A 25,582-nucleotide genomic window follows, 5' to 3' on the forward strand; every position below is an offset into this window, starting at 1 on the left:
ACACACCCAGAGACACACACGCACCCAGAGACAAACACACACACACACCCAGAGACACACACATACACCTACACAAGTGCACGCGCACACACACACACACACACAGACACCCAAACACAACCAGAGACATATATACCCAGAGACACACGCACACACACATGTACACACAAACACACATACACACACACACAAAGACATACACATACACATAAACACACGCCCAGAGACACACACGCACCCAGAGACATAAACACACACACACCCTGAGACACACCTACATTAGCACACACACACACACACACACACACACACACACACACACACACACACACACACACACACACACACACACACACACACACACACACACACACACCCAGAGACACACTCACACAGCCAGAGACATATACACCCAGAGACACACACACACATACACACACACCTACACTAGCACACACACACACACAGACACACATATATATATATATATATATATATATATATATATATATATATATATATATATATATATATATATATATATATATTCAGAGACATGTATACATACACACGTACATATACCAACAGATGTACACACATGCATATACGCACAAACACACACACACGTATGCACACTCACACACACTCAGTAATGATTTGCCATGCTGCAGCAAGCAGTAAAGAATAGCAAATGGTGCTGAAACACCAAGGTGTTGTCGGGCATATGTACATATCCGTAGGGATAGAATTACCAAGGACGAGCAATGATGAATGAAGACAAAGATTCAGATTTAGTTGCAGCTTGTGTTTCCTGGTGCATCTTGTACACTCTGCTGGGATGTGTTTCACTGTGGTGCTGTTCCTTCAGTTTCACTGGGCACCGGCTCCTGTGTGTAAAATAACATGCAGGTGTTCACTGACCACATCTCGTTTGTCTGTCATCAGCAGCTTTGCTGCTGGGATGTGGTTGCATGGAAGGGTTATTAGTTGGCGATGGGGGTTGCATTGCACTCTGCACCAGTTGTAAATCGTGATTGGAAGTGAGCAGTGAGCAGGGGAGTCCTGCACAGCTCATTCTAACGTTAACATCGAGCCCATCAGTCATGGCATCTCCAATACAGTAAAGTCACGGACTGACAGAGACCTGTCTGATCCGTTTATATCATTCCAGGCACAGGATAAACCATTCATGGGTTTGACAAATGATTTGTGTGGACAGACACAAAATGCTGGAGTAACTCAGCGGGACAGGCAGCATGTGCAAGAAAGAACTGCAGATGCTGGTTTAAACCAAAGGTAGACACAAAATATAACTCAGCAGGTCAGGCAGCATCTCTGGAGAGAAGGAATGGGTGACGTTTTGGGTCCAGACCTTTCTTCAGATCCCTCTGAAGAAGGATCCCGGCCCGAAAAACGTCACCCATTCCTTCCCTCCAGAGATGCTGTGAGTTACTCAAGCAGTTAATCAAGTCTGTTCAAAAGGGAACTGCAGATGCTGGAAGATCGAAGGTACACAAAATTGCTGGGGAAACTCAGCGGGTGCAGCAGCATCTATGGAGCGAAGGAAATAGGCGACGTTTCGGGCCGAAACCCTTCTTCAGACTGATAGGGGGTGGGGGGGGGGAATAGGAAGGAAAAGGGGAGGAGGAGGAGGAGCCCAAGGGTGGGCTGATGGGAGGGTGGGAGGAGACAGCTAGAGGGTTAAGGAAGGGGAGGAGACAGCAAGGGCTAGCAAAATTGGGAGAATTCAATGTTAATGCCATCCGGACGCAAGGTCCACAGACGGAATATGAGGTGCTGTTCCTCCAATTTCCGCTGTTGCTCACTCTGGCAATGGAGGAGACCCAGGACAGAGAGGTCGGATTGGGAATGGGAGGGGGAGTTGAAGTGCTGAGCCACCGGGAGTTCAGGTAGGTTATTGCGGACTGAGCGGAGGTGTTCGGCGAAACGATCGCCCAACCTACGCTTGGTCTCACCGATGTAAATCAGCTGACATCTAGAGCAGCGGATGCAGCAGATGAGGTTGGAGGAGATACAGGTGAACCTTTGTCGCACCTGGAACGACTGCTTGGGTCCTTGAATGGAGTCGAGGGGGGAGGTGAAGGGACAGGTGTCTAAAGTCCCTTTCCCTCCTTGCCCCACCAAAGACACCAAGTTGTGGTTCCAAACCCCATGCTCTGGAGATTGTGTGAATGAACATAGAATGTGCGCTTGCTCTGGGAACCATTATGAATGAGTTATGGGCCGTTGCCACGACAACGGTTATGAATGAGCAGTGGCCAGTTGCCAAGGAGACTGTAGGTGAATAAGCAGTGATGTGTTGCCACAGAGATGGGGTGACATGACTCCTATCAGATAGGCTTCAGAAATGATGCATGTTTTAAAAGAGAAATCCTTGGTCAGGTACAAAACCATTTCAGATGCAACATCCCACAGCGCTGAAGTCTAAAGGCATCTAGAATGTAATGATGAAGAGAGACACTAAATTCTGGAGTAACTAAAAATATTCCGCGTTTGGCGTATTGCATGCAGTGGTTCCAAGATGGCGTCCAACCCAGGCGACTAGTTGCGTGCTGGCCACAGAAGTAGATCCACAGTCACATATTACAATCGCTCCACACTCTTAAATCTCTGCACTGCAAATGGCTCAGTTGTAGTCATGTTTTGTCTTTCTGCCGACTGGACAGCACAAAAGCTTTTCACTGAAGAAGGGTCTCGACCTGAAACGTCACCCATTCCTTCTCTCCAGAGGTGCTGCCCGTCCCGCTGAGTTACCCCGGCTTTTTGTGTCCACCTTCGATTTAAACCAGCACCTGCAGTTCTTTCCTACACAGCTTTTCACTGTACCTCAGTACACGTGACAATAAGCTAAACTGAAGTAGGTGTTGGTTGCCCCATTACAGGAGGATGGGAGGCAGTAGAGAGGGGATTTACCAGAATGCTGCTTGTATAAGCGGGTATTAGCTGCAGGGAGAGGGTGGACAAACATAGACAATAGACAATAGGTGCAGGAGTAGGCCATTTGGCCCTTCGAGCCAGCACCGCCATTCAATGTGATCATGGCTGATCATCCCCAATCAGTACCCCGTTCCTGCCTTCTCCCCATATCCCCTGACTCCGCTATTTTTAAGAGCCCTATCTAGCTCCCTCTTGAAAGCATCCAGAGAACCTGCCTCCACCGCCCTCTGAGGCAGAGAATTCCACAGACAGACCACTCTCTGTGAGAAAAAGTGTTTCCTCGTCTCCGTTCTAAATGGCTTACCCCTTATTCTTAAACTGTGTGGCCCCTGGTTCTGGACTCCCCCAACATCGGGAACATGTTTCCTGCCTCTAGCGTGTCCAAGCCCTTAACAAACTTGGATTGTTTACTCCAGAACGCCGGAGGTTGAGGGGAGACCTGATCTATATGAAATGATGAGGGGCGTAGAGAGGGTAGATAGTCAGAGTCTTTTTCCCAGGGTGGAAATGCCAAAAGACCAGAATAGAATAGAATAGAATAGAATGCCATTTATTGTCATTCAAACAGACATGGATCGAACGGAATTTCGTTCCTTCAGTCACTACTTAAAAAAAAAAATCAAGACACACAATTTAACACAATTTACATAAACATCCATCATAGTGGATCTCCAAACACCTCCTCACTGGAGAGCATAGTTTACAGGTATGGGGCAACATGTAAAGGAGAGGTGTGTGTCGCATGTCTACAGGGAGGTGAGTGCCTGGAACGAGCCCCCGGGATGTAGTGGGGGCTAACACAACAGTGGCATTTAACAGGGTATTAGATATGCAGATGATAGAGGGATATTAATCAGACTCGATTCATTTATCTTGGCTGGATATTGACACAAGAAGCTGGAGTAACTCAGCGGGACAGGCAGCATCTGCGGAGAGAAGGAATGGGTGATGTTTCGGATCGAGACCCTTGTTTATCTTGGTGTCCTGTATGCCACAGTCATTGTGGACCTTAATAATAATAATAATACATTTTATTTATGGGCGCCTTTCAAGAGTCTCAAGGACACCTTACAAAAATTGAGCATGTAGAGGAAAAAAATGTAAGGGGAATGAAATAAGTAGTAGAGACATGACTAGTACACAAAGTAAAGACAGAATTCAATACAAAACACAGTATGAGGCAATTAATGCACAGATGAAAAGGGAGGGGGACGTGGGGCTAAGGATAGGCAGAGGTGAAGAGATGGGTCTTGAGGCGGGACTGGAAGATGGTGAGGGACACGGAATTGCGGATCAGTTGGGGGAGGGAGTTCCAGAGCCTGGGAGCTGCCCTGGAGAAGGCTTAGGGCCAGTTCTACGATTGCCACCTTTGCTGTTTGTAGGAGCTTGCTGTGTAAATATAGTCTGCGTTGCTTCCCACCGGATGACAGTGACTGCACTTCAATGTGCGAATAGAAATGCTTTCTCCTTGCTTCACCTCAAGTTACCCGGGATGGTCTCACTGATCATGGAAAGGGCAAGAGATTCAACTAGCTAGCTGTCGTTTTCAGTGATTTATTCTTGGTAATAAATTCACGTAATAGACTATACCCTGGTTCTGTGTGATTACCAGTGGCCCAGGTCACCGAGTTAGCAAAATAAATCATCACAGGTCCCATAAATTAGTCCCAGTGCCCTTGGTAAAGGGAAAAAGTCAAAGCATCCAGTCATTGAGGCAGGAACTATAACAACAGCACGGTAGAGCAGCGGTAGAGTTGCTGCCTTACAGCGCCAGATTCCCCGGTGTAGAAGTACCAATCTGGTCTCCTAATCTGAGGAAATACATTCTTGCCATAGAGGGAGTACAGAGAAGGTTCACCAGACTGATTCCTGGGATGTCAGGACTTTCATATGAAGAATGACTGGATAGACTCGGCTTGTACTCGCTAGAATTTAGAAGATTGAGGGGGGATCTTATAGAAACTTACAAAATTCTTAAGGGGTTGGACAGGCTAGACGCAGGGAGATTGTTCCCGATGTTGGGGAAGTCCAGAACTAGGGGTCACAGTTTAAGGATAAGAGGGAAGTCTTTTAGGACCGAGATGAGAAAATCATTTTTTTCCACACACAGAGTGTGGTGAATCTGTGGAATTCTCTGCCACAGAAGGTAGTTGAGGCCAGTTCATTGGCTATATTTAAGAGGGAGTTAGATGTGGCCCTTGTGGCTAAAGGGATCAGGGGGTATGGAGAGAAGGCAGGTACGGATTACTGAGTTGGATGATCAGCCATGATCATATTGAATGGCGGCGCAGGCTCGAAGGGCCGAATGGCCTACTCCTGCACCTATTTTCTATATTTCTATGTTTCAATGGTACGTTACAGTTGTACAAGAAGCTGGCGAGACCACATTTGGAGCATTGTAGAAACAAGGATCTGCAGATAGACACAAAAAGCTGGAGTAACTCAGCGGGGCAGGCAGCATCTCTGGAGGGAAGGAATGGGTGACGTTTCGGGTTGAGATCCTTCTTCAGACCGCAGATGCTGGTGCCTCCTCCTATATTTATTCCTCTGTCTTCACTACTCTGCCTTTCTGTCTGTCTCACACCTCCTGTTTTGATCTCTGGCCTTCGTTCCAATCACATGCCTATTAAAGCCTCCCCTCGTCACTGCCCACCTATTACCGGATACATGTTCTTCTGGCCCTCCTCTCTCTCCCCCCCCCCCATCCCTCCCCCCCCCCCCCCAACATAATCAATCTGAAGAAGGCTCCCTGTTCAAAACATCACCTCTTCCTTTTCTCTAGAGATGCTGTCTGACCCGCTGAGTTGCTCCAGCATTTTGTGTGTGTCTTCGATATAAACCAGCATCTGAAATTCCTTCCTACACATATAAGGACCTAACAATGGCTCTGATTGGCAAGCCTTATGAAAGAAGAAAGCACTGGCACGATGGGCCGAGCGGTCTCAGTCTGTCCAGCAAGATTCTGGAGGAGGAGGAGTGGGGATTGAGAGACTGAAACATCGATGCAGGAAAGGGGGGCAAATTGAAGCACAAATTAACTGTGCGTTCTGCTATGCGCTTGACTTAGCTCATGGAATAGAGAAAGCAAGGAACTGCTGAACAAAAACAAATGTTATTTTTCTCGCTACATTCTGGGTGCCGCTGGATATTTTAGTTTTTGCGAAGGAGGCAGTATTTGTTTTCTGCTGGTTTTGCTCTTCAGTCGGGGAGGTTTACTGCAGCAGAGTCACCTGATCTCATGAAAATGCATGAGAAATATCTTCGACTGTGAAGCTGCTGAGCGTGCAGAATGTGAGACTGGTCTAACTGCTTCCTTAGACCCTGAGAGGACGGGAGGGAACCGAAGATGTAGGAACACCTCACCGTTTGGGAACTGCTCCCTGCCATCCAACCTAAGGAAGGTGTCGAGGAGAGAAGGGATCTCTCTACATCATCGTCTATATCTCTCGTTTCCCCTTCCCCTGACCAGTCTGAAGAAAGGTCTCGACCCGAAACGTCACCCGTTCCATTCTCCCCCGAGATGCGCTGCCTGTCCCGCTGAGTTACTCCAGCTTTTTGTGTCTATCTTCGATGTAATGCCAAGGCTCTATAAGGCGCTGGTCAGAACGGATTTTGAGTACCGCAGGCAATTCTGGGCCCCATATCTCATCCATGCCTTCATCTCCTCCCGACTGGACTATTGCAACTCGCTTCTCCTTGGCATCAGCTCCACCTACATCAACCGACTCCAACTGGTCCAGAACGCAGCCGCCCGACTCATCACCCACACCAAATCCTGGCATCACATCACTCCAGTCCTCAAACAACTTCACTGGCTTCCCATCTCCCACCGGATCACCTACAAAATCCTGATCCTCACCTACAAAGCCCTCCACCATCTGGCCCCCACATATCTCACTGACCTCCTCTCCCCCTACCAACCCTCACGGTCCCTCAGATCCACATCAGCCGGTCTCCTCTCCATCCACAAGTCCAACCTCCGCAGTTTTGGGGACAGAGCCTTTTCCAGGGCAGCTCCCAGGCTCTGGAACTCCCTCCCCCAACTGATCCGCAATTCCGTGTCCCTCACCATCTTCCAGTCCTGCCTCAAGACCCATCTCTTCACCTCTGCCTATCCTTAGCCCCACGTCCCCCTCCCTTTTCATCTGTGCATTAATTGCCTCATATTGTGTTTTGTATTGAATTCTGTCTTTACTTTGTGTACTAGTCATGTCTCTACTATTTATTTCATTCCCCTTACATGTTTTTCCTCTACCTGCTAAATTTTTGTAAGGTGTCCTTGAGACTCTTGAAAGGCGCCCATAAATAAAATGTATTATTATTAAATTTATTATATCTGAGGAGGGATGTGCTGGTACTGGAGAGGGTCCAGAGGTGGTTTACAAGAATGATCCCAGGAATGAGTGGGTTGACATATGATGAGCGTTTGATGGCACTGGGCCTCTACTCGCTGGAGTTTAGAAGGATGAGAAAGATGTAGGAAATGCCTACTATGTTCTGTGACAATAAACTCACTTGAACATAGAAACATAGAAATTAGGTGCAGGAGTAGGCCATTCGGCCCTTCGAGCCTGCACCGCCATTCAATATGATCATGGCTGATCATCCAACTCAGTATCCCGTACCTGCCTTCTCTCCATACCCCCTGATCCCTTTAGCCACAAGGGCCACATCTAACTCCCTCTTAAATATAGCCAATGAACTGGCCTCGACTACCCTCTGTGGCAGGGAGTTCCAGAGATTCACCACTCTCTGTGTGAAAAAAGTTCTTCTCATCTCGGTTTTAAAGGATTTCCCCCTTATCCTTAAGCTGTGACCCCTTGCCCTGGACTTCCCCAACATCGGGAGCAATCTTCCTGCATCTAGCCTGTCCAACCCCTTAAGAATTTTGTAAGTTTCTATAAGATCCCCTCTCAATCTCCTAAATTCTAGAGAGTATAAACCAAGTCTATCCAGTCTTTCTTCATAAGGACAGTCCTGACATCCCAGGAATCAGTCTGGTGAACCTTCTCTGCACTCCCTCTATGGCAATAATGTCCTTCCTCAGATTTGGAGACCAAAACTGTACGCAATACTCCAGGTGTGGTCTCACCAAGACCCTGTACAACTGCAGTAGAACCTCCCTAGCTCCTATACTCAAATCCTTTTGCTATGAAAGCTAACATACCATTCGCTTTCTTCACTGCCTGCTGCACCTGCATGCCCACTTTCAATGACTGGTGTACCATGACACCCAGGTCTCGCTGCATCTCCCCTTTTCCTAGTCGGCCACCATTTAGATAATAGTCTGCTTTCCTGTTTTTGCCACCAAAATGGATAACCTCACATTTATCCACATTATACTGCATCTGCCAAACATTTGCCCACTCATCCAGCCTATCCAAGTCACCTTGCAGTCTCCTAGCATCCTCCTCACAGCTAACACTGGCCCCCAGCTTAGTGTCATCCGCAAACTTGGAGATATTGCCTTCAATTCCCTCATCCAGATCATTAATATATATTGTAAATAGCTGGGGTCCCAGCACTGAGCCTTGCGGTCACAGGAACTTGATGAGGGGGGACCTCATTGAAACTTAGCAAATAGTGAAAGGCCTGGATAGAGTGGGTGTGGAGAGGATGTTTCCACTAGTGGGAGAGTCTAGGACCAGATGTCATAGCCTCAGATATAAAGGACATTCTTTTAGGAAGGAAATAAGGAGGAATTTATTTCGTCAAAGGGTGGTGAATCTGTGGAATTCATTGCCACAGACTTGGAGGCCAAGTTAGTGGATATTTAGTGAGGCTTGGGTGGGAATATGCTGTTGATTCTGCCATCCACTCATAAGGATAGATAGCAATTTGTGGAACTATGTTTGAGGATTTCAGGAACCCCAGATAGAATTGTGAAACAAATCCACTCTCCATGCTAAATTGAGTTTTGGAAATGCAACAGGATGATGCATGAGGTCTTCATCAATATTCATGCCAGAACCCACAACACATTGAAATAAATCACAATGAAAGACAGTCATTGATCCCAGAGCTTATTACAATTGAGATTCAACTGAAACCTGCCTCGCTATGCAAACAAGTCAACCTTTGCCATCGTTTCCGCTGATGTTCAATCCATTGTGTGGTGTTCTGATAAATTGCTCATGCCGTCAAGTGTGCTTGCCCTGGCTGAGCATATCATAGAGTCTTACAGCACAGAAACAGGCCCTTCAGCCCAACTTCCCCCATGCTGACCAAGCTGCCCCATCTATACTAATGTGTAGGAAGGAACTGCAGGTGCTGGTTTAAAGTGTTCAGCTGGCAACCGGAAGGTAGCCGGTTCGAATCCCGCTTGGAGTGCATACTGTCGTTGTGTCCTTGGGCAAGACACTTCACCCACCTTTGCCTGTGTGTGAATGTGTGTGAATGTGTGTGAGTGATTGGTGGTGGTCGGAGGGGCCGTAGGCGCAGATTGGCAGCCACGCTTCCGTCAGTCTGCCCCAGGGCAGCTGTGGCTACAGAAGTAGCTTACCACCACCGAGTGTGACTGAGGAGTGAATGAATAATGCGATGTAAAGCGCCTTGAGTATTAGAAAGGCGCTATATAAATCCCATCCATTATTATTATTATTATTACTTGGCCAGTAAACTTAATCATTCATTCATTCATTCATTCATTCATTCATTCATTCATTCATTCATTCATTCATTCATTCATTCATATCCCCCTAACCTAATGTGTAGGAAGGAACCACAGATGCTAGCTTACGCCGAACATAGACACAAAATGCTGGAGTAACTCAATCGGTTCGGCAGCATCTCTGGAGGAAAAGGGTGGGTGACGTTTCGGGTCTGAAGAAGAGTTCCAACCCGAAAAGTCACCCACCCTTTTTCTCCAGCGATGTTGCCTGACCTGCTGAGTTACTCCAGCACTCTGTGTCTAAAGGGCCTGTCCCACGATGCGAGTTCACCCAAGAGCTCCCCCGAGTTTAAAAAAAAAATCAAACTCGTGTTATTCCACGAACTCCTACGACCTCCCACGAGTATGTCCACAAGCTCCTACGAGTAAAAAGTAACGTTTTATTTCATCACGAGTATTATTTTCTCTTGAAGTTTTCTCAACACCGTGAAAAATGTCCACGGGTAAAAATATAATCGTGATGAAAAGAATTTTTAGTTTTTACTCGTAGGAGCTCGTGAACATACTCGTGGAAGGTCATAGGAGTTCGTAGAATACCACGAGTTTGATTTTTTTTAAACTCGGGAGAGATCTTGGGTGAACTCGCATCGTGGGACAGACCATTCACTGTTGCTGACAACACTTCCTCCATACTGCACCTACATAGAAATAGAAAATAGGTGCAGGAGGAGGCCATTCGGCCCTTCGAGCCATTCATTGTGATCATGGCTGATCGTCCCCTATCAATAACCCGTGCCTGCCTTCTCCCCATATCCCTTGACTCCACTAGCCACATGTTGCTGAACCCCCACTCACCCTTGTACTAAGGCTCCAAAACTAGTGAGGCTGGCGTTTTCTCAAGCAGGGGTAGATTATGCCAAGCGGCGAGGTGCTGGAGGAACTCAGCGGGCCAGGCGGCATCTGTGGAAGGAAATGGACAGATGACGTTTCGTGTCAGGGCTGTTGGATATAGATCAGACTCACACAAAGTGATTAGAATCCATAGTCTTTTATTAGCAACTCTGCAGAGGAAACTCAAAGAGCTTTCATCTCAGCATGCCTACTACTAGTGTAATAGAGATAGAGAGAGAGAGAGCTCTCTAATAAGCCTGTGGACGGACCCAAAGATCCTACAGCGAGCAAGATAGATCACTCGACGAAAAAGACGTAGTACGTTCATGGGCAGATCCATGGGTAATTTTCGGCCCCATTTCCGTAACCGGCTTCCGTCTCCGCACCAAAGATCCCGTAGCGGAGCAAAGATACTAGTGCGGAGACGGAAGCCGGTTACGGAAACATCCTCGTAAAAATAAAAGTTATTTGGTAAAAATCTTCTCCTCATTTTCAGAATTATAATTTATTAACACAAACTGTTCCCCCGCAACGTTGATTACACTGCGAGTCGGGTCGGGTCGGGTTGGGTTACTGAAATGGATGAAAAAAAGGCCCACGTTCCGCTCCGTTGCGTACTACACGTCAGCCCATTGCATTTAGCAGGAGTGGTCTATCTTGCTCCGCTATAGGATCTTTGGGCAGAGCCACAGTATGAATGACACTAATCTACAGGGCACCTCTTCAGACCGATGGAGTTAGAGGGGAGAAAGCCAGGTAAGAGAGTTGAGGGGAAGAGTTGAGAAAAATACTGGCATGTGGGCTCAAATGAGGAGGGTTGGTTGGCAGATGGATGGAGATCGTAACAAAGGCTAGAGGTGACACGGAGACAGAAGGGTCTCAGATGAGAAAGGAAGTGGAAGACTGAAACATAAAGCTCTATTTCACCTCAACATCTCCCGGGAAGTGAGTATTGGATTTCAAAATGCAATGTCAAAGTCTGTCTAATCGAGAGTGAAGGACTGGGTTTCATATCGGCCTCGAGTGTTAGGATGCTGCCTAACATGGGCACCACTTGCCGATTTAAAATAACAAAACAAAGCTGTTTCAAGCTCCCAGTGTTGAGAACTTTCATTGAAGGACTTTGTTGGAAGGTGTGTGTCTGAAGAAGGGTTTCGGCCCGAAACGTCGCCTATTTCCTTCGCTCCATAGATGCTGCTGCACCCGCTGAGTTTCCCCAGCAATTTTGTGTACCTTTCTTGTGTATGACAATGTGTGTTTGTGTTTGTGTGCCTCATTGTGTATGTGTGTGCTGCAATGTGTATGTGTGTGAGACAGTGTGTGTGTGTGCCTCAATGTGTATATGTGTGTGTGTGTCAATGTGCTAATGCCAATGTGTGTCTGACAATGTGTGTGTGTGTTCTTCAATACACATCAGTGTGTCTCAATCTTTATCAATGTGATTAAAGATAGACAAAAAATGCTGGTGTAACTCAGCGCGACACGCAGCATCTCTGGAGAGAAGGAATAGGTGACGTTTCGGGTCTTGACCCTTCTTCAGACTGACTGAACGAATGAATGAATGAATGATTAAGTTTATTGGCCAAGTATTCACATACAAGGAATTTGCCTTGGTGCTCCGCCCGCAAGTGACAACATGACATACAGTGACAGTTAGGAATGACACATAAAACTTTAAACATTAATAATAAAACATGAAGAAGAGTCTCGACCCGAAACGTCACCCATTCCTTCAGGGAGGTTCTACTGCAGTTTTACAGGGTCTTGGTGAGACCACACCTAGAGTATTGCGTACAGTTTTGGTCTCCAAATCTGAGGAAGGACATTATTGCCATAGAGGGAGTGCAGAGAAGGTTCACCAGACTGATTCCTGGGATGTCAGGACTGTCTTATGAAGAAAGACTGGATAGACTTGGCTTATACTCTCTAGAATTTAGGAGATTGAGAGGGGATCTTATAGAAACTTATAAAATTCTTAAGGGGTTGGACAGGCTAGATGCGGGAAGATTGCTCCCGATGTTGGGGAAGTCCAGGACAAGGGGTCACAGCTTAAGGATAAGGGGGAAATCCTTTAAAACCGAGATGAGAAGAACTTTTTTCACACAGAGAGTGGTGAATCTCTGGAACTCTCTGCCACAGAGGGTAGTCGAGGCCAGTTCATTGGCTATATTTAAGAGGGAGTTAGATGTGGCCCTTGTGGCTAAGGGGATCAGAGGGTATGGAGAGAAGGCAGGTACGGGATACTGAGTTGGATGATCAGCCATGATCATATTGAATGGCGGTGCAGGCTCGAAGGGCCGAATGGCCTACTCCTGCACCTAATTTCTATGTTTCTATGTTTCTCTCCAGAGTTGCTGCCTGTCCTGCTGAGTTACTCCAGCATTTTGTGTCTAACTTCGATTTAAACAGCATCTGCAGTTCCTTCCTACTTATTTTCTCTCCCTTCTATTCTGATGAACGGCCTCAGACCTGTAACGTTGATTGGATACACATATTGGCCAGCTCAGCTGTGTTGCGGGTGCAGATGTATCATAACGTTATTCTCTTTTGCCTCCACAGTATTGTTGCGACAACAGGAGCAGAATTCGACCTTCGAACGCTGCGTGCGGTGAGGGTCCTCCGACCCTTGAAGCTGGTTTCTGGAATTCCAAGTAAGTATCTCTCCTTGTCCCAGAGACAGACACAAAATGCTGGAGTAACTCAGCGGGACAGGCAGCTTCTCGGGAGAGAAGGAACGGGTGACATTTCGGGTCGCGCCTCTTCTTCCCGACCCGGAACGTCACCCATTCCTTCTCTCCAGAGATCTGCTGCCTGTCCCGCTGAGCTACTCCAGTACGAGTAACGGTAGGTACTCGGGAAATCCGGTAAACCCGTGACGTTTTTTCAACACTGTGAAAAATGTCCACGAGTTAAAAAATACTGGTGATGAATTTTGCCTTTTACTCGTACGAGCCCCAACGTACATCATTACACAAGTTGGAATCAGGGGAGAACTCGGGAGAACTCTTGAATTACCTCGTACAGTGGGACAGGCCCTTTAGTGTGGTGGTGCGTGCTTTAAAGGTTCAGTGTTGATAAGGTGGGATTGGACAGCAGAACTCCTGCAACCAGCACGGATATGACAGGCTGAAGATCCTCTATCTGCTCTAATTTCCGTGGTCTTCATCTTCTTGTGTGGGATTAGGGTCCCGGCCCAAAACGCCACTTATGTATTTTCTCCAGAGATGCTGCCTGACCCGCTGCGTTACTCCTGCTCTTAATGTGCAGTTTTATTTGGTGAACCGGCATCTGCAGTTCCCGGTTTCTCCGACAGTGGGCTTTCTATGCTTCCAACCGGGGAACACATTGAGGTGTCTGGTGGCAGGAAGGTGCTGATGGAATGTCTTTTTGTTTTTCAGGTTTACAAGTTGTGCTCAAGTCCATCATGAAGGCAATGATACCCCTGCTACAGATCGGCCTCCTGCTGTTCTTTGCCATCTTGATGTTTGCCATCATTGGGCTGGAGTTCTACATGGGCAAATTTCACAAAGCTTGCTTCGACACCAACCGTACGTCCAAGTGCCTTCTTATCTACATTCAGATATGTATACCATTTGTGCAATGTTTTCCCACAGATTTTGAGCGTGCCTTTGTAGCGTTGCATAGAGTCATGGTGTTGTCTCCATAGTGGTGCTGCCTCACAGCGCTAGAGACCCGGGTTCGATCCTGATCTCAGTTGCTATCCATGTGGAGTTTGCACGTTCTCCCAGTGACCGCGTATGCTCTGGTTTCCACCCACATCCCAAAGACGTGCGGATTTGTAGGTTCATTGGCCCTTTGTAATTAGCCCCCTAGATGCAACTAAATTTAAAGTAGCTCTTTCTTCCCAATAACCCTTTCTGGCTTAAGCCCTCCCTTCACCACCTCCAGTTTAAATTCCATTTGGAATATTTTGGAGGACCAAGAAACCAAGAACCAAGAACCCTAGCATATAGGGAGCGGATATGAAAATGAGATAGCATAGAACTTGTGTGAATGGGTGATCAATGATCGGCATGATGGGCCGAAGGGCCAGTTCCCATGCTGTATCTCTCAACTATAAACTCACTAAATATAAAGTATTTCATATCTTCTTAAGACACAGAAGGAGATTGTTCGGCTCATCCTGTCCATTGTAGGTTCAATCCACCATATATTCCTACGCAACCTGTTATCGATCACATACCAATCAATTCTCCCTGATTCCCCTGCACACAGATACATACACAGGAGGAATAGGCCATTAGGCCCTTAAGTAAGAAGGTGGGTGACACAGTGGTGTAGCTGGTAGAGATGCTGCTTCCCAGTACAGGAGACCCAGGATGGGCCGAAGGGCCTGTGTCCGTGCTTCTTGACTCCATAACTCTAGAACTTGGTTGCAATGTTTGCTTCCTTGCAACAATTACGATATTTTGTTGCCGACAGACTAATAAATGAGTCTGAAGAAGGGTTTTGGTCCGAAACGTTGCCTATTTCCTTCGCTTCATAGATGCTGCTGCACCCGCTGAGTTTCTCCAACAATTTTGTCTACCTTCGATTCTCCAGCATCTGCAGTTCCTTCTTGAACTAATAAATGCACCTCCTCGTCTCCAAATAAAGCAACAGAAAATGCTGGGAACACTCAGCGGGTCAGGAGGCACCTGCGGAGAGACAAACCAATTAATGTTTCAGGTCTGACGCCCTTCATCAGAATGGAAGGGAGAGAAAATAAGTAGGAAGGAACTGCACATGCTGGTTTAAATCGAAGATAGACACAAAATGCTGTTCAGTGGAACAGGCAGCATCTCTGGAGAGAAGGAATGGGTGACATTTCGGGTCGAGACCCTTCTTCAGTCAGTCTAGGGAGAAGGCAGGGGAATGGGGTTTGGAGGGAGAGATAGATCAGCCATAATTGAATGGCGGGAGTAGACTTGAATAGTCCACGCAGGTCACGGGGAGAACGTACAAACTCCGTACAGACAGCAGCTGTGGTCAGGATTGAACCTGGGTCAACAAGTCTACCGTTGTGCCTAGTGGGGGTTGGATTGAGACTTGAATGAAGTGCGTCGGCTTGTTTAGATGGCGGCGCTGTAGATATATTGTCTTGGTTTCGTTACCAGGTGAGATCCTGGGCGAGTCTCCATGTGGGACTGATCTGCCAGCTCGGGTGTGTCCGTCTGGAGCCAACTGCAGCGAGTACTGGGAGGGTCCCAATTATGGAATCACACAGTTCGACAACATCTTGTTTGCTGTTCTCACCGTCTTCCAGTGCATCACCATGGAAGGCTGGACCGACCTCTTGTACGATGTGAGTAACGCACCCTCTCTCACCTCTGCCCTGACATCCATTCACCCCTCCCATTATTTTACATTTGGGGATGCGGTGTAATTTCATTTGTAGTATTTTGGAAGCTTGCTTTAATGTTTTTCCTGAGATTCATTAATTTTTTAGTTTCACACATTGATCAAGCAAAATTTTGCGTCTTTCTAATTTCCTTCAGCGAAATGATTTTTTTCCGGGATTAATAAAACATGGAATATTTTTAATTGGCCTCATCCAATTAAATAGCCATCATTTATTGTGTAGGAAGGAACTGCAGATGCTGGTTTACATCAGCATGCTGGAGTAACTCAGCGGGACAGGCAGCATCTCTGGAGAGAAGGAATGGGCGACGTTGAGACTCTCGACCCGAAACGTCACCCATTCCTTCTCCCAAGAGATGCTGCCCGTCCCGCTGAGTTACTCCAGCATTTTGTGTCTGTCTTTCCCATAAGGTATTGGGTACATATTACAATGAATGAGCTCAGATGTGAGGTTTTAAGAAGGCAAGGAGACTGTGCAGTGTGCTTTGGGCTAATAATGCTCGCTTGCTCAACGAAAGCCTTAAGGGCCTGCCCCACTTACGCAATTTTCCGTGTTTGCACTTTTGTTGACTTTGGGAGACAAAATCGAAGGAGCTGCGTTGCTTGAGTTTGTCTTTTGCACCAGGCTCCATGATTGGCATCTACACATCCATCCATATAGGTTTCCCCTCCCACCCTACCCCCTCGCCCATCTGTCTATCATCCCTCCCTTAAATGGTTCTATTCATCATCCCTCATCATCTCCCATCCTCTGTCTCCCCCTCAGTTCATAAGAGATAGGAGCAGAATTAGGCCATTCGGCCCATCAAGTCTACTTCGCCATTCTATCTCTCCCTCTCAGCCCCATTCTCCCGCCTTCATAGCAAAAGGATTTGAGTATAGGAGCAGGGAGGTTCTACTGCAGTTGTACAGGGTCTTGGTGAGACCACACCTGGAGTATTGCGTACAGTTTTGGTCTCCAAATCTGAGGAAGGACATTATTGCCATAGAGGGAGTGCAGAGAAGGTTCACCAGACTGATTCCTGGGATGTCAGGACTGTCTTATGAAGAAAGACTGGATAGACTTGGTTTATACTCTCTAGAATTTAGGAGATTGAGAGGGGATCTTATAGAAACTTACAAAATTCTTAAGGGGTTGGACAGGCTAGATGCAGGAAGATTGCTCCCGATGTTGGGGAAGTCCAGGACAAGGGGTCACAGCTTAAGGATAAGGGGGAAATCCTTTAAAACCGAGATGAGAAGAACTTTTTTCACACAGAGAGTGGTGAATCTCTGGAACTCCCTGCCACAGAGGGTAGTCGAGGCCAGTTCATTGGCTATATTTAAGAGGGAGTTAGATGTGGCCCTTGTGGCTAAGGGGATCAGAGGGTATGGAGAGAAGGCAGGTACGGGATACTGAGTTGGATGATCAGCCATGATCATATTGAATGGCGGTGCAGGCTCGAAGGGCCGAATGGCCTACTCCTGCACCTAGTTTCTATGTTTCTATGTTTCAAACCACACCCATACTAGTCAAGAATCTGTCTATCTCTGCTTTAGACAATAGACAATAGGCGCAGGAGTAGTCCAAACTCTTAACAATCTTACATATCTCTCACTCATCTTCACGTTAATGTCTCCTCCCGAATCAGATGACTCTGGTTGGAGTCACAACGCTATCCTGCGTTGCTGTGTGTGATTCTGGCTACATCTCTCTGCCTTCAGTTCCCAGAGTGCAGTGATGTGAAGAGTCTCGGCATGCATCAGTGCACTTGCCTTTTTGTAAACTTGCTGTTGTGCCTTTCCTCGGGATATAGCAGTATCTGTGTACATTTGTCAAGTGATTTCAAAACCAGCCAGAGGATGAATTTTACAATCTATTCACGTGATGAAGCGGAGAGAGGCTGGCGTTGAAAACTTGGAAGAATCATTCGTGGGTTCGCAGCATGGAAACAAGCCCTTCAGCCCAACTCGGCCCATAAGTGTAGAATTCAGCCATTCAGCCCATCTGCGTTCAAGAAGGAACTGCAGATGCTGGTAGATCGAAGGTGGACAAAAATGCTGGAGAAACTCAGCGGGTGCAGCAGCATCTATGGAGCGAAGGAAATAGGTGACGTTTTGGGCTGAAACCCTTCTTCAGACTGATGGGGCGGTGGGGGGGAGAAGGAAGGAAAAAGGGAGGAGGAGGAGCCCGAGGGCGGGGGGATGGGAGGAGACAGCTCGAGGGTTAAGGAAGGGGAGGAGACAGCAAGGGCTAGCAAAATTGGGAGAATTCAATGTTCATGCCATCCGGACGCAAGCAACCCAGGCGGAATATGAGGTGCTGTTCCTCCAATTTCCGTTGTTGCTCACTCTGGCAATGGAGGAGACCCAGGACAGAGAGGTCGGATTGGGAATGGGAGGGGGAGTTGAAGTGCTGAGCCACCGGGAGGTCAGGTAGGTTCTTGCGGACTGAGCGGAGGTGTTCGGCGAAACGATCGCCCAACCTCCGATTAGTCTCCCCGATGTAAATCAGCTGACATCTAGAGCAGCGGATGCAGTAGATGAGGTTGGAGGAGATGCAGGTGAACCTTTGTCGCACCTGGAACGACTGCTTGGGTCCTTGAATGGAGTCGAGGGGGGAGGTGAAGGGACAGTCTACTCTGCCATTCAATCATGGCTGATCTATCTCTCCATCCCAACCGCATTCTCCTGTCTTCTCCCCATTGTCTCTGACACCTGTACTAATGTTCCGTGCGGGGTTAGTGTTAATGTGCGGGGATAAAATATTACTTTTAAGTTTATCTGGTGAGAAACCAAGATAATAATTAATTGAAATAAAAACCGTAAATTGCTGGAATAACTCAGTGGGTCAGTCGGCATCTCTGGAGAACATGGATAGGTGATGTTTCATTTTGCGACCTTTCTTCAGATTATTCTGAATGGCCTGTTTCCACGCTGTATCTCTAAACTAAACTAAACTAAACTGCCATCAGAAATAAGTCAGAAGAAGGTGCCGACCCGAAATGTGACCTATCCATTCCTTCCGCAGATGATGCCTGACCCGCTGATTTACTCCAGCACTTTATCCGAGGCGTGTACCAGTAAAAATCTTTGTATTGCATGGAATCCAAGCAGATCAGATCATACTATGCATAAGAACTATACATAAATTCTATTGTGCTAGAGGCAAACTCCAGCACAATAGGCAGAAGATACAGAATGCACTCAATAATTCTTAGCATTGTAGCACATTAGTTCCAAGACAAGGTCCGATCTCCACAATGGGGTAGAGGTGAATCGGGCAGTACCCTCGGGGGCCGATCATTTAAAACTTGGGGTCTGTAGGTGTCTCTTTCCACAGAGGGCAGTGAATCTATGGACCTTCTAACCCCAGAGGGTTGTGTAGTCGAGATCGATGCGGGAAGTAGATCGTTTTTTGAAAGGTTGTGGGGAACGAACGGACTCAGGAGAAGGGGCTGGGGCAGATCAGACATCATGGGATCGAATCGTTGCCAGTTGAGGAGCTGGGTTGAGAGCCTACTCTTGCAGCACGGAAACAGGCCCTTCGGCCCTACTCATCCTTGCCGACCTAGATGCCCCAGCTAAGTTACTCCCATTTGCCCGGTTTGGCCCATATCCCTCTAAACCTTGTGACTGTCCAAGTGTCTTTTAAAAGCTGTTGTAGTGCCTGCCTCAACTATCTTCTCTGGCAGCTTGTTCCATACACCCACCACCCTCTGAGTGAATAAGTTGCCTCTTAGCTTTGTTTAAATCTTGTCCTTCTCACCTCTTGTTTTTGTATCCCCCTACTCTGGGCAAAAGACTCTGTGCATTCACCCTATGTGTTCCCATGATTTTGCATACCTCAATCAGATCACCTCTCAGCTTCCTGCGCTCCATGGAATAAAGTCCTAACCTGCCCAGCCTCTCCCTATAGCTCAGGCCCTTGGATCCTGGCAACATCTTCGTATATCTTCTCTGCACTTTTTCCAGTTTAACGACATAGGCTGTCACTTATATGTGTTCTTGTGAAGGTAGCTGATCTGGAGTTTATTGAAATAGCACAGTCTGGAAGTAAAAAGGAGGCAGATGATTTGAAGCAGGAACAAGGAACTGCAGATGCTTGCTTTGTACCAAAGAAAGAGACAAAGTGCAGGAGTAACTCAGTGGGTCAGGCAGCATCTCTGTGTGAAAAGGATGGGTAGACACAGAATGCTGGAGTAACTCAGCGGGACAGGCAGCATTTCTGGAGAAAAGGATTGGGTGACGTTTCGGGTCGAGACCCTTCTTCAGACTGATGTCAGGAAAGTGGGAAGTGCATAGATAAGGAAGTGTAAGGTGTAAAAACAGGACAAAGGGAATGGAGATCAAGGAAAATGTAGAATAGATGATTGTTGGCTAGGAGAAGTTAACAACAAAGCAAACAGAGATAAAATGTAGTCGGAGACAGTAAGACTGGTTGGAGAACTAGGAAGGTCAAGGCCCCTGACCTGTGGACAAAGGAGAAAGACTGACTGAACTTTATTCCCTCCCAGCACAGTGAAGGAGGCTGCGGTGGATGTTTATGTTAAATTCTCTTGTGTGTTGTGTTCATTTTTAATTGAATGGCTGCATGGTAACTCATTGCACTGTACCTTAATTGGTGCATGTGACAAATACATGTGAATCTTGAACCTTGGACCTTGAATGGGGAGGGGATGGTGAGCTAAGCAAGGGTTACTTGAAGTCACTTGAAAAAGGACGGGTGACGTTCTGGGTCGGGACACTTCTTACGGACGGTATTGTGGATAACTGGCGGGAAACATGTTCCCGATGTTGGGGGAGTCCAGAACCAGGGGCCACAGTTTAGGAATAAGGGGTAAGCCATTTAGAACGGAGACGAGGAAACACTTTTTCTCACAGAGAGTGGTGAGTGTGGAATTCTCAGGTGGAGGCAGGTTCTCTGGATGCTTTCAAGAGAGAGGGCTCTTAAAAATAGCGGAGTCAGGGGATATGGGGAGAAGGCAGGAACGGGGTACTGATTGGGGATGATCAGCCATGATCACATTGAATGTCGGTGCTGGCTCGAAGGGCCAAATGGCCTACTCCTGCACCTATTGTCTATTGTCTATTGTCTATTGTCTAAATCAGGTGGAAAGCAAACTGATAGCCACGACTTAAATTCAAAGCCAGAGTGTGCCATTTGTGCCTAGGCGAAATTAGCGACCTATTTCTTGAAAGTGCAAAGCTTCCCGCAGTTTTGCGATACTTTCGGCAAGACTCGCCACCCCTCATTCCAGAAAGACAATGCTGGTGTGTTTGTTCAGTGTGTCCCTGTTCAGGTTGCATGGTTCACTGCTTTATTGATTGAATGCACGGATCTATGTTATATTTAGTACAATAGCCTTTGGTCACAAGCCAAGATGAGATTCATTGCGCAGGAGACGATGGATAATATTCCACTTGTAAGAAGAGGCAGTACCTTAATGTCCTCTTTCTCTGCAGGCAGGATGAGGATGTCACATCAGCGCATTAATCCTTTACCGCCCGAGCACAATAGTGAGCACTAAAACCTCATGGTTTTTATCATTTAGGTTGAAATTTCTTTGCCTGAGTGAGCAGGTTTGGCTGCAGGGTTGGTGTCGTGACCGTGAATCTTTAGCCCGTCGAAATGCAAACAAAGCAACTCCTTTCTGGGAAGATCTTTCAGCTTCTCTTCAAATTGTTAACCTTAATTTCCTGGAACTAAAAAAAAAAAACCCAGAAGACGCTGGGCGCACGCAGTAGGCCAGCCGATATCTACAGACAGGAATCAGAGTTAATGTCTCAGGTAGACAAAAGTGCTGGAGAAACACAGCGGGTGAGGCAGCATCTATGGAGCGAAGGAATAGGTGACGCTTCGGGTCGAGACCCTTCTCCAGGCTTAATGTCTCGGCTGCTCTGGTCAAGGGGGTAGGGCATTGTCGTTTGGGTGTGGTTTCAAGGCTTCTCACTCAGGTGGATTACAATGGCCAAACAGAGCTGCATTGAAGTAGACTATCGGAGATAGTCCGATATGTCCTGGGGGATGGTCCAAGATGGACTATCCCCCAGGACAGATAATCTGGGCATTTAGTGGGAATAAGCAGCATGCAAATGGGTGCACAATCTCTACATTTTTTTAAAAAGGCACAAATTGCTGGGGTAACTCAGCGGGTCAGGCAGCATCTCTGGAGAATGTGGATAGGTAGCGATTTGGGTTGGGACCCTTCTTCAGACTGATTTGGTGGTGGCGGGGGGAGGGGAGGGGAGGAGAAAGGTAGAAGAGAGGAGAGGCAGGACCATGCCTGGTGAGTGATAGGTGGATACAGGTGAGAGGAGGCGTTTGATAGGCAGATGATTGGACAAAGGCCAGAGATGAGAAGACTAAAGGTATGGATTAGATACATTATGAGGGCGACCACACTTCAAAACTACTTAATTGTTTGTAATTTTATTGGGGATCTCATGAAAGGGTCGACATGTATAGCAAGCATGACATGGAAAGAAGACACAGAGTGCTGGAGTAACTCAGCGGGTCAGGCAGCATATGTGGAGAACATGGATAGGTGACGTTTCACAGAGTGCTGGAGTAACTCAGTAGGTCAGGCAGCATCTGTGGAGAACATGGATAGGTGACGTTTCACAGAGTGCTGGAGTAACTCAGTGCAGGCAGCATCTCTGGAGAACATGGATAGGTGACGCTTCGGGTCAGGACCATTCTTCAGACTGATTCTGGTGGGGGGAGAAAGCTGGAAGAGAGGAGGACACAAGACAAGACCCGGCAAGTGATATGTGGGACAGTCTGAAGAACGGTCTCGACCTAAATTGTCGCCCATTCTTTTTCTCCAGAGATGCTGACTGTCCCGCTGTTAGTCCAGCATTTAGTGTCTATAAGTGATAGGTGGGTACAGGTGAGGCTGAGTAACTCCTAGTTTTCAGTTTAGTTTAGAGATACAGCATGGAAACAGGTCCTTCGGCCCATCGAGTCCACGCTGACCATCGATCACCCGTTTGCACTAGTTCTATGTTATCCTATTATCTCATCCACACCCTGCACACCAGGGTCAATGTACAGAGGTGAATTCACCCATAAACCACGCACGCACATACTCACGCACACATATACACACACACACACACACACACACACACACACACACACACACACACAACACCACAATACACACACGCACAACACAACACAATACACCACACCACATAACACACACAACAATACACACCCAACCACACAACACACAGGCCAACACACTCCACACACACAAACACACCCACATCCACCACACACACACACTACACACAAACATAACACCACACAACCACACACACAACACAAACCACACATACACACAACACACATAGACCCACACCAACACCACAAACACACACACACACACACAATCCACACCAATACACACACAGGACAGCACACACACACAATACACACACAGCACAGACCACACACACACACACACACACACACACACACACACACACACACCCTCCAACACCACATTTTCCTGGGTTATTTCTGTGGGAATATACTGGGAAAAATATCAACATTAAAGAGTGTTTAATTGTACTTAATGGTGCAATAAAATTCTTATTTGAGCCGCGTTACAGGCCTGTAAACACAATACATAAAGCTAATATATAATAAATAAAACAAAATCAATAAATTAATAACAATACCACTGCAACCAGAGACAGTCCACACACAGTTCATTGTTGTGGTTGGTGGTGTGCAGTGTTACAGAGCCTGATAGTTGATGGGAAGAAGCTGTTCTTGAACCGATGATTTTCACGTTTCCTTTTCTGCAACAGAGACTGAATTTATTTCATTGGGTGCAGGGCTCTCTGGAAAGCCATGAAGATGTGAAAGGCACCGTAGAAATGTATCATGTGCAGGAAGGAACTGCAGATGCTGGTCTAAACCGAAGATAGACACAAAATGCTGGAGTAACTCAGCGGGACAGGCGGCATCTCTGGAGAAAAGGAATGGGTGATGTTTCGGGTCGAGACCCTTCTTCAGACTGAAGAACCCGAAACGTCACCCATTCCTTCTCTCCATAGAAATGCATCAGTTTGAAGAAGGGTCCTGACCCAAAACATCACCTATCCTTGTCCTCCACAGATGCTGCCGGACCCGCTGAGTTACTCCACAACTTTGTGTTTTAGTTTAGAGTCGCAGCGCGGAAACAGGCGTTTCGGACGCCGTGCCAACGCCAACCACCAATCACCCGTTCACACTAGTTCTACGTCCCCACACACTAGGGGCAATTTACAGAGGCCAATCAGTCTACGAACCTGCATGTCTTTGGGATGTGGGAGGAAACCGGAGAAAACCCACACAGGTCACGGAGAGAACATACAAACTCCACGCAGTCAGCACCCGTAGTTAGGATCGAACCCGGGCCTCTGGCGCTGTGCGGTGTCAACTCTACCGCTGCACCACCCTTTATATAGAAATGTAAGTGTGCCTTTAATGTTTGATTTTAATATTTGAAGTGTATTGAGGGCATTGGACATGGACATGCATAAATTCACAGTGACCACAGAAGGGTCTCGACCAGAAACGTCATCTATCCCTTCTCTCCAGACATGCTGTGTGACCCGCTGAGTTACTCCAGTTTTTTGTGTCCATCCAAAGCTAGCAAGTTGGATGCATGCATAGAATCCACCAGGCAGAAGGGATGCTGCGAGATTAAACACAGCAGATCACGGTGTATCTGTTTTCATGCGATAGTAACAGAGGGCGGTGGAGGCCGGTTCTCTGGATGCTTTCAAGAGAGAGCTAGATAGGGCTCTTAAAAATAGCGGAGTCAGGGGATATGGGGAGAAGGCAGGAACGGGGTACTGATTGGGGATGATCAGCCATGATCACATTGACTGGCTCGAAGGGCCAAATGGCCCCCTCCTGCCCCTATTGTCTATTGTCTATTGTCTATTGTAATGAGCAATGGCAGAAGCAGTCTCTCTTCTCTCTGTGTGTGTGCATTAATAGTAGGCGCTGGTATTAAAATGCAATCTATTTAAGAGTTTAGATGACCAGGACCATGCTATCTTTCACCACTTCCATTACATTGTTCGCCTCAGTTTAATCAACGTACTCTCGATGGGTTCAGCAACAGACTGGTTCCACCAAGATGCAGGACAGAACGCCACAGGAGATCCTTCTTCCCCGTGGCTATCAAACTGTGCAACCCCCTCCCCCTTCTGTCGTGGGGTAGACTGAGACTGACTCCCCTCCCCAGCCCCCCCAATCTTTGCACATCCCCCGAGCCTTTCCACTTTAATTTCATGTCTCATGTATTTTGTGTTTTTTATGACTATTGGCAAATCAATTTGCCTCCTGGGATGAATATAGTTCTATCGTATCGTGTCATGTCGGGTTGCGAATGCATTTCCCGATACTGCAGCCCCCCCACAGCTCAGACAGGGCAGCATTGTCTGTAAGCTTCATTAGTATGTAGCTAGCTGCTGCTGTGAGCGAGCTTGCTACTGCATAGAGGCACATGGGCATGGCATGTGTGGCAGCATGAATCGCAGCCACTGGCAGCTTGATCTATTGTGTCAGCATGTCACCCGGGCACATGCTTGTCGGATCTGAATTGCCATCTATTTGAACGCATCAATGCACCCTCCCTTTCAGAACGCTCACCTTACTGATTTTGTTTTCTTTAAGCCACATATGGGCTGTAGGGGCCCCTGACAGAGACAGTATTCCTTGACCCTGAGTAAAATGCAAAGTGCTGGTGGAACTTAGTGGGTCAAGCAATATCG

The 25,582-nt window shown here is 47.2% G+C and overlaps 1 protein-coding gene across 1 annotated transcript in view; it reads left to right on the forward strand.

Moving 5' to 3' along the window:
- The window catches only part of cacna1a (calcium voltage-gated channel subunit alpha1 A), a 246,753-nt gene that overhangs the window by 84,535 nt on the left and 136,636 nt on the right, over positions 1–25,582 (forward strand). Inside the window, exons 4-6 of the mRNA XM_033012279.1 lie at positions 13,019–13,110; positions 13,858–14,007; positions 15,577–15,764. Coding sequence (XP_032868170.1) covers positions 13,019–13,110; positions 13,858–14,007; positions 15,577–15,764 — 430 coding nt within the window. The remainder of the gene's footprint in view (positions 1–13,018; positions 13,111–13,857; positions 14,008–15,576; positions 15,765–25,582) is intronic.

This window comes from Amblyraja radiata, chromosome 35 (genome assembly GCF_010909765.2).
Source record: "Amblyraja radiata isolate CabotCenter1 chromosome 35, sAmbRad1.1.pri, whole genome shotgun sequence".
Classification (NCBI taxonomy): domain Eukaryota; kingdom Metazoa; phylum Chordata; class Chondrichthyes; order Rajiformes; family Rajidae; genus Amblyraja; species Amblyraja radiata.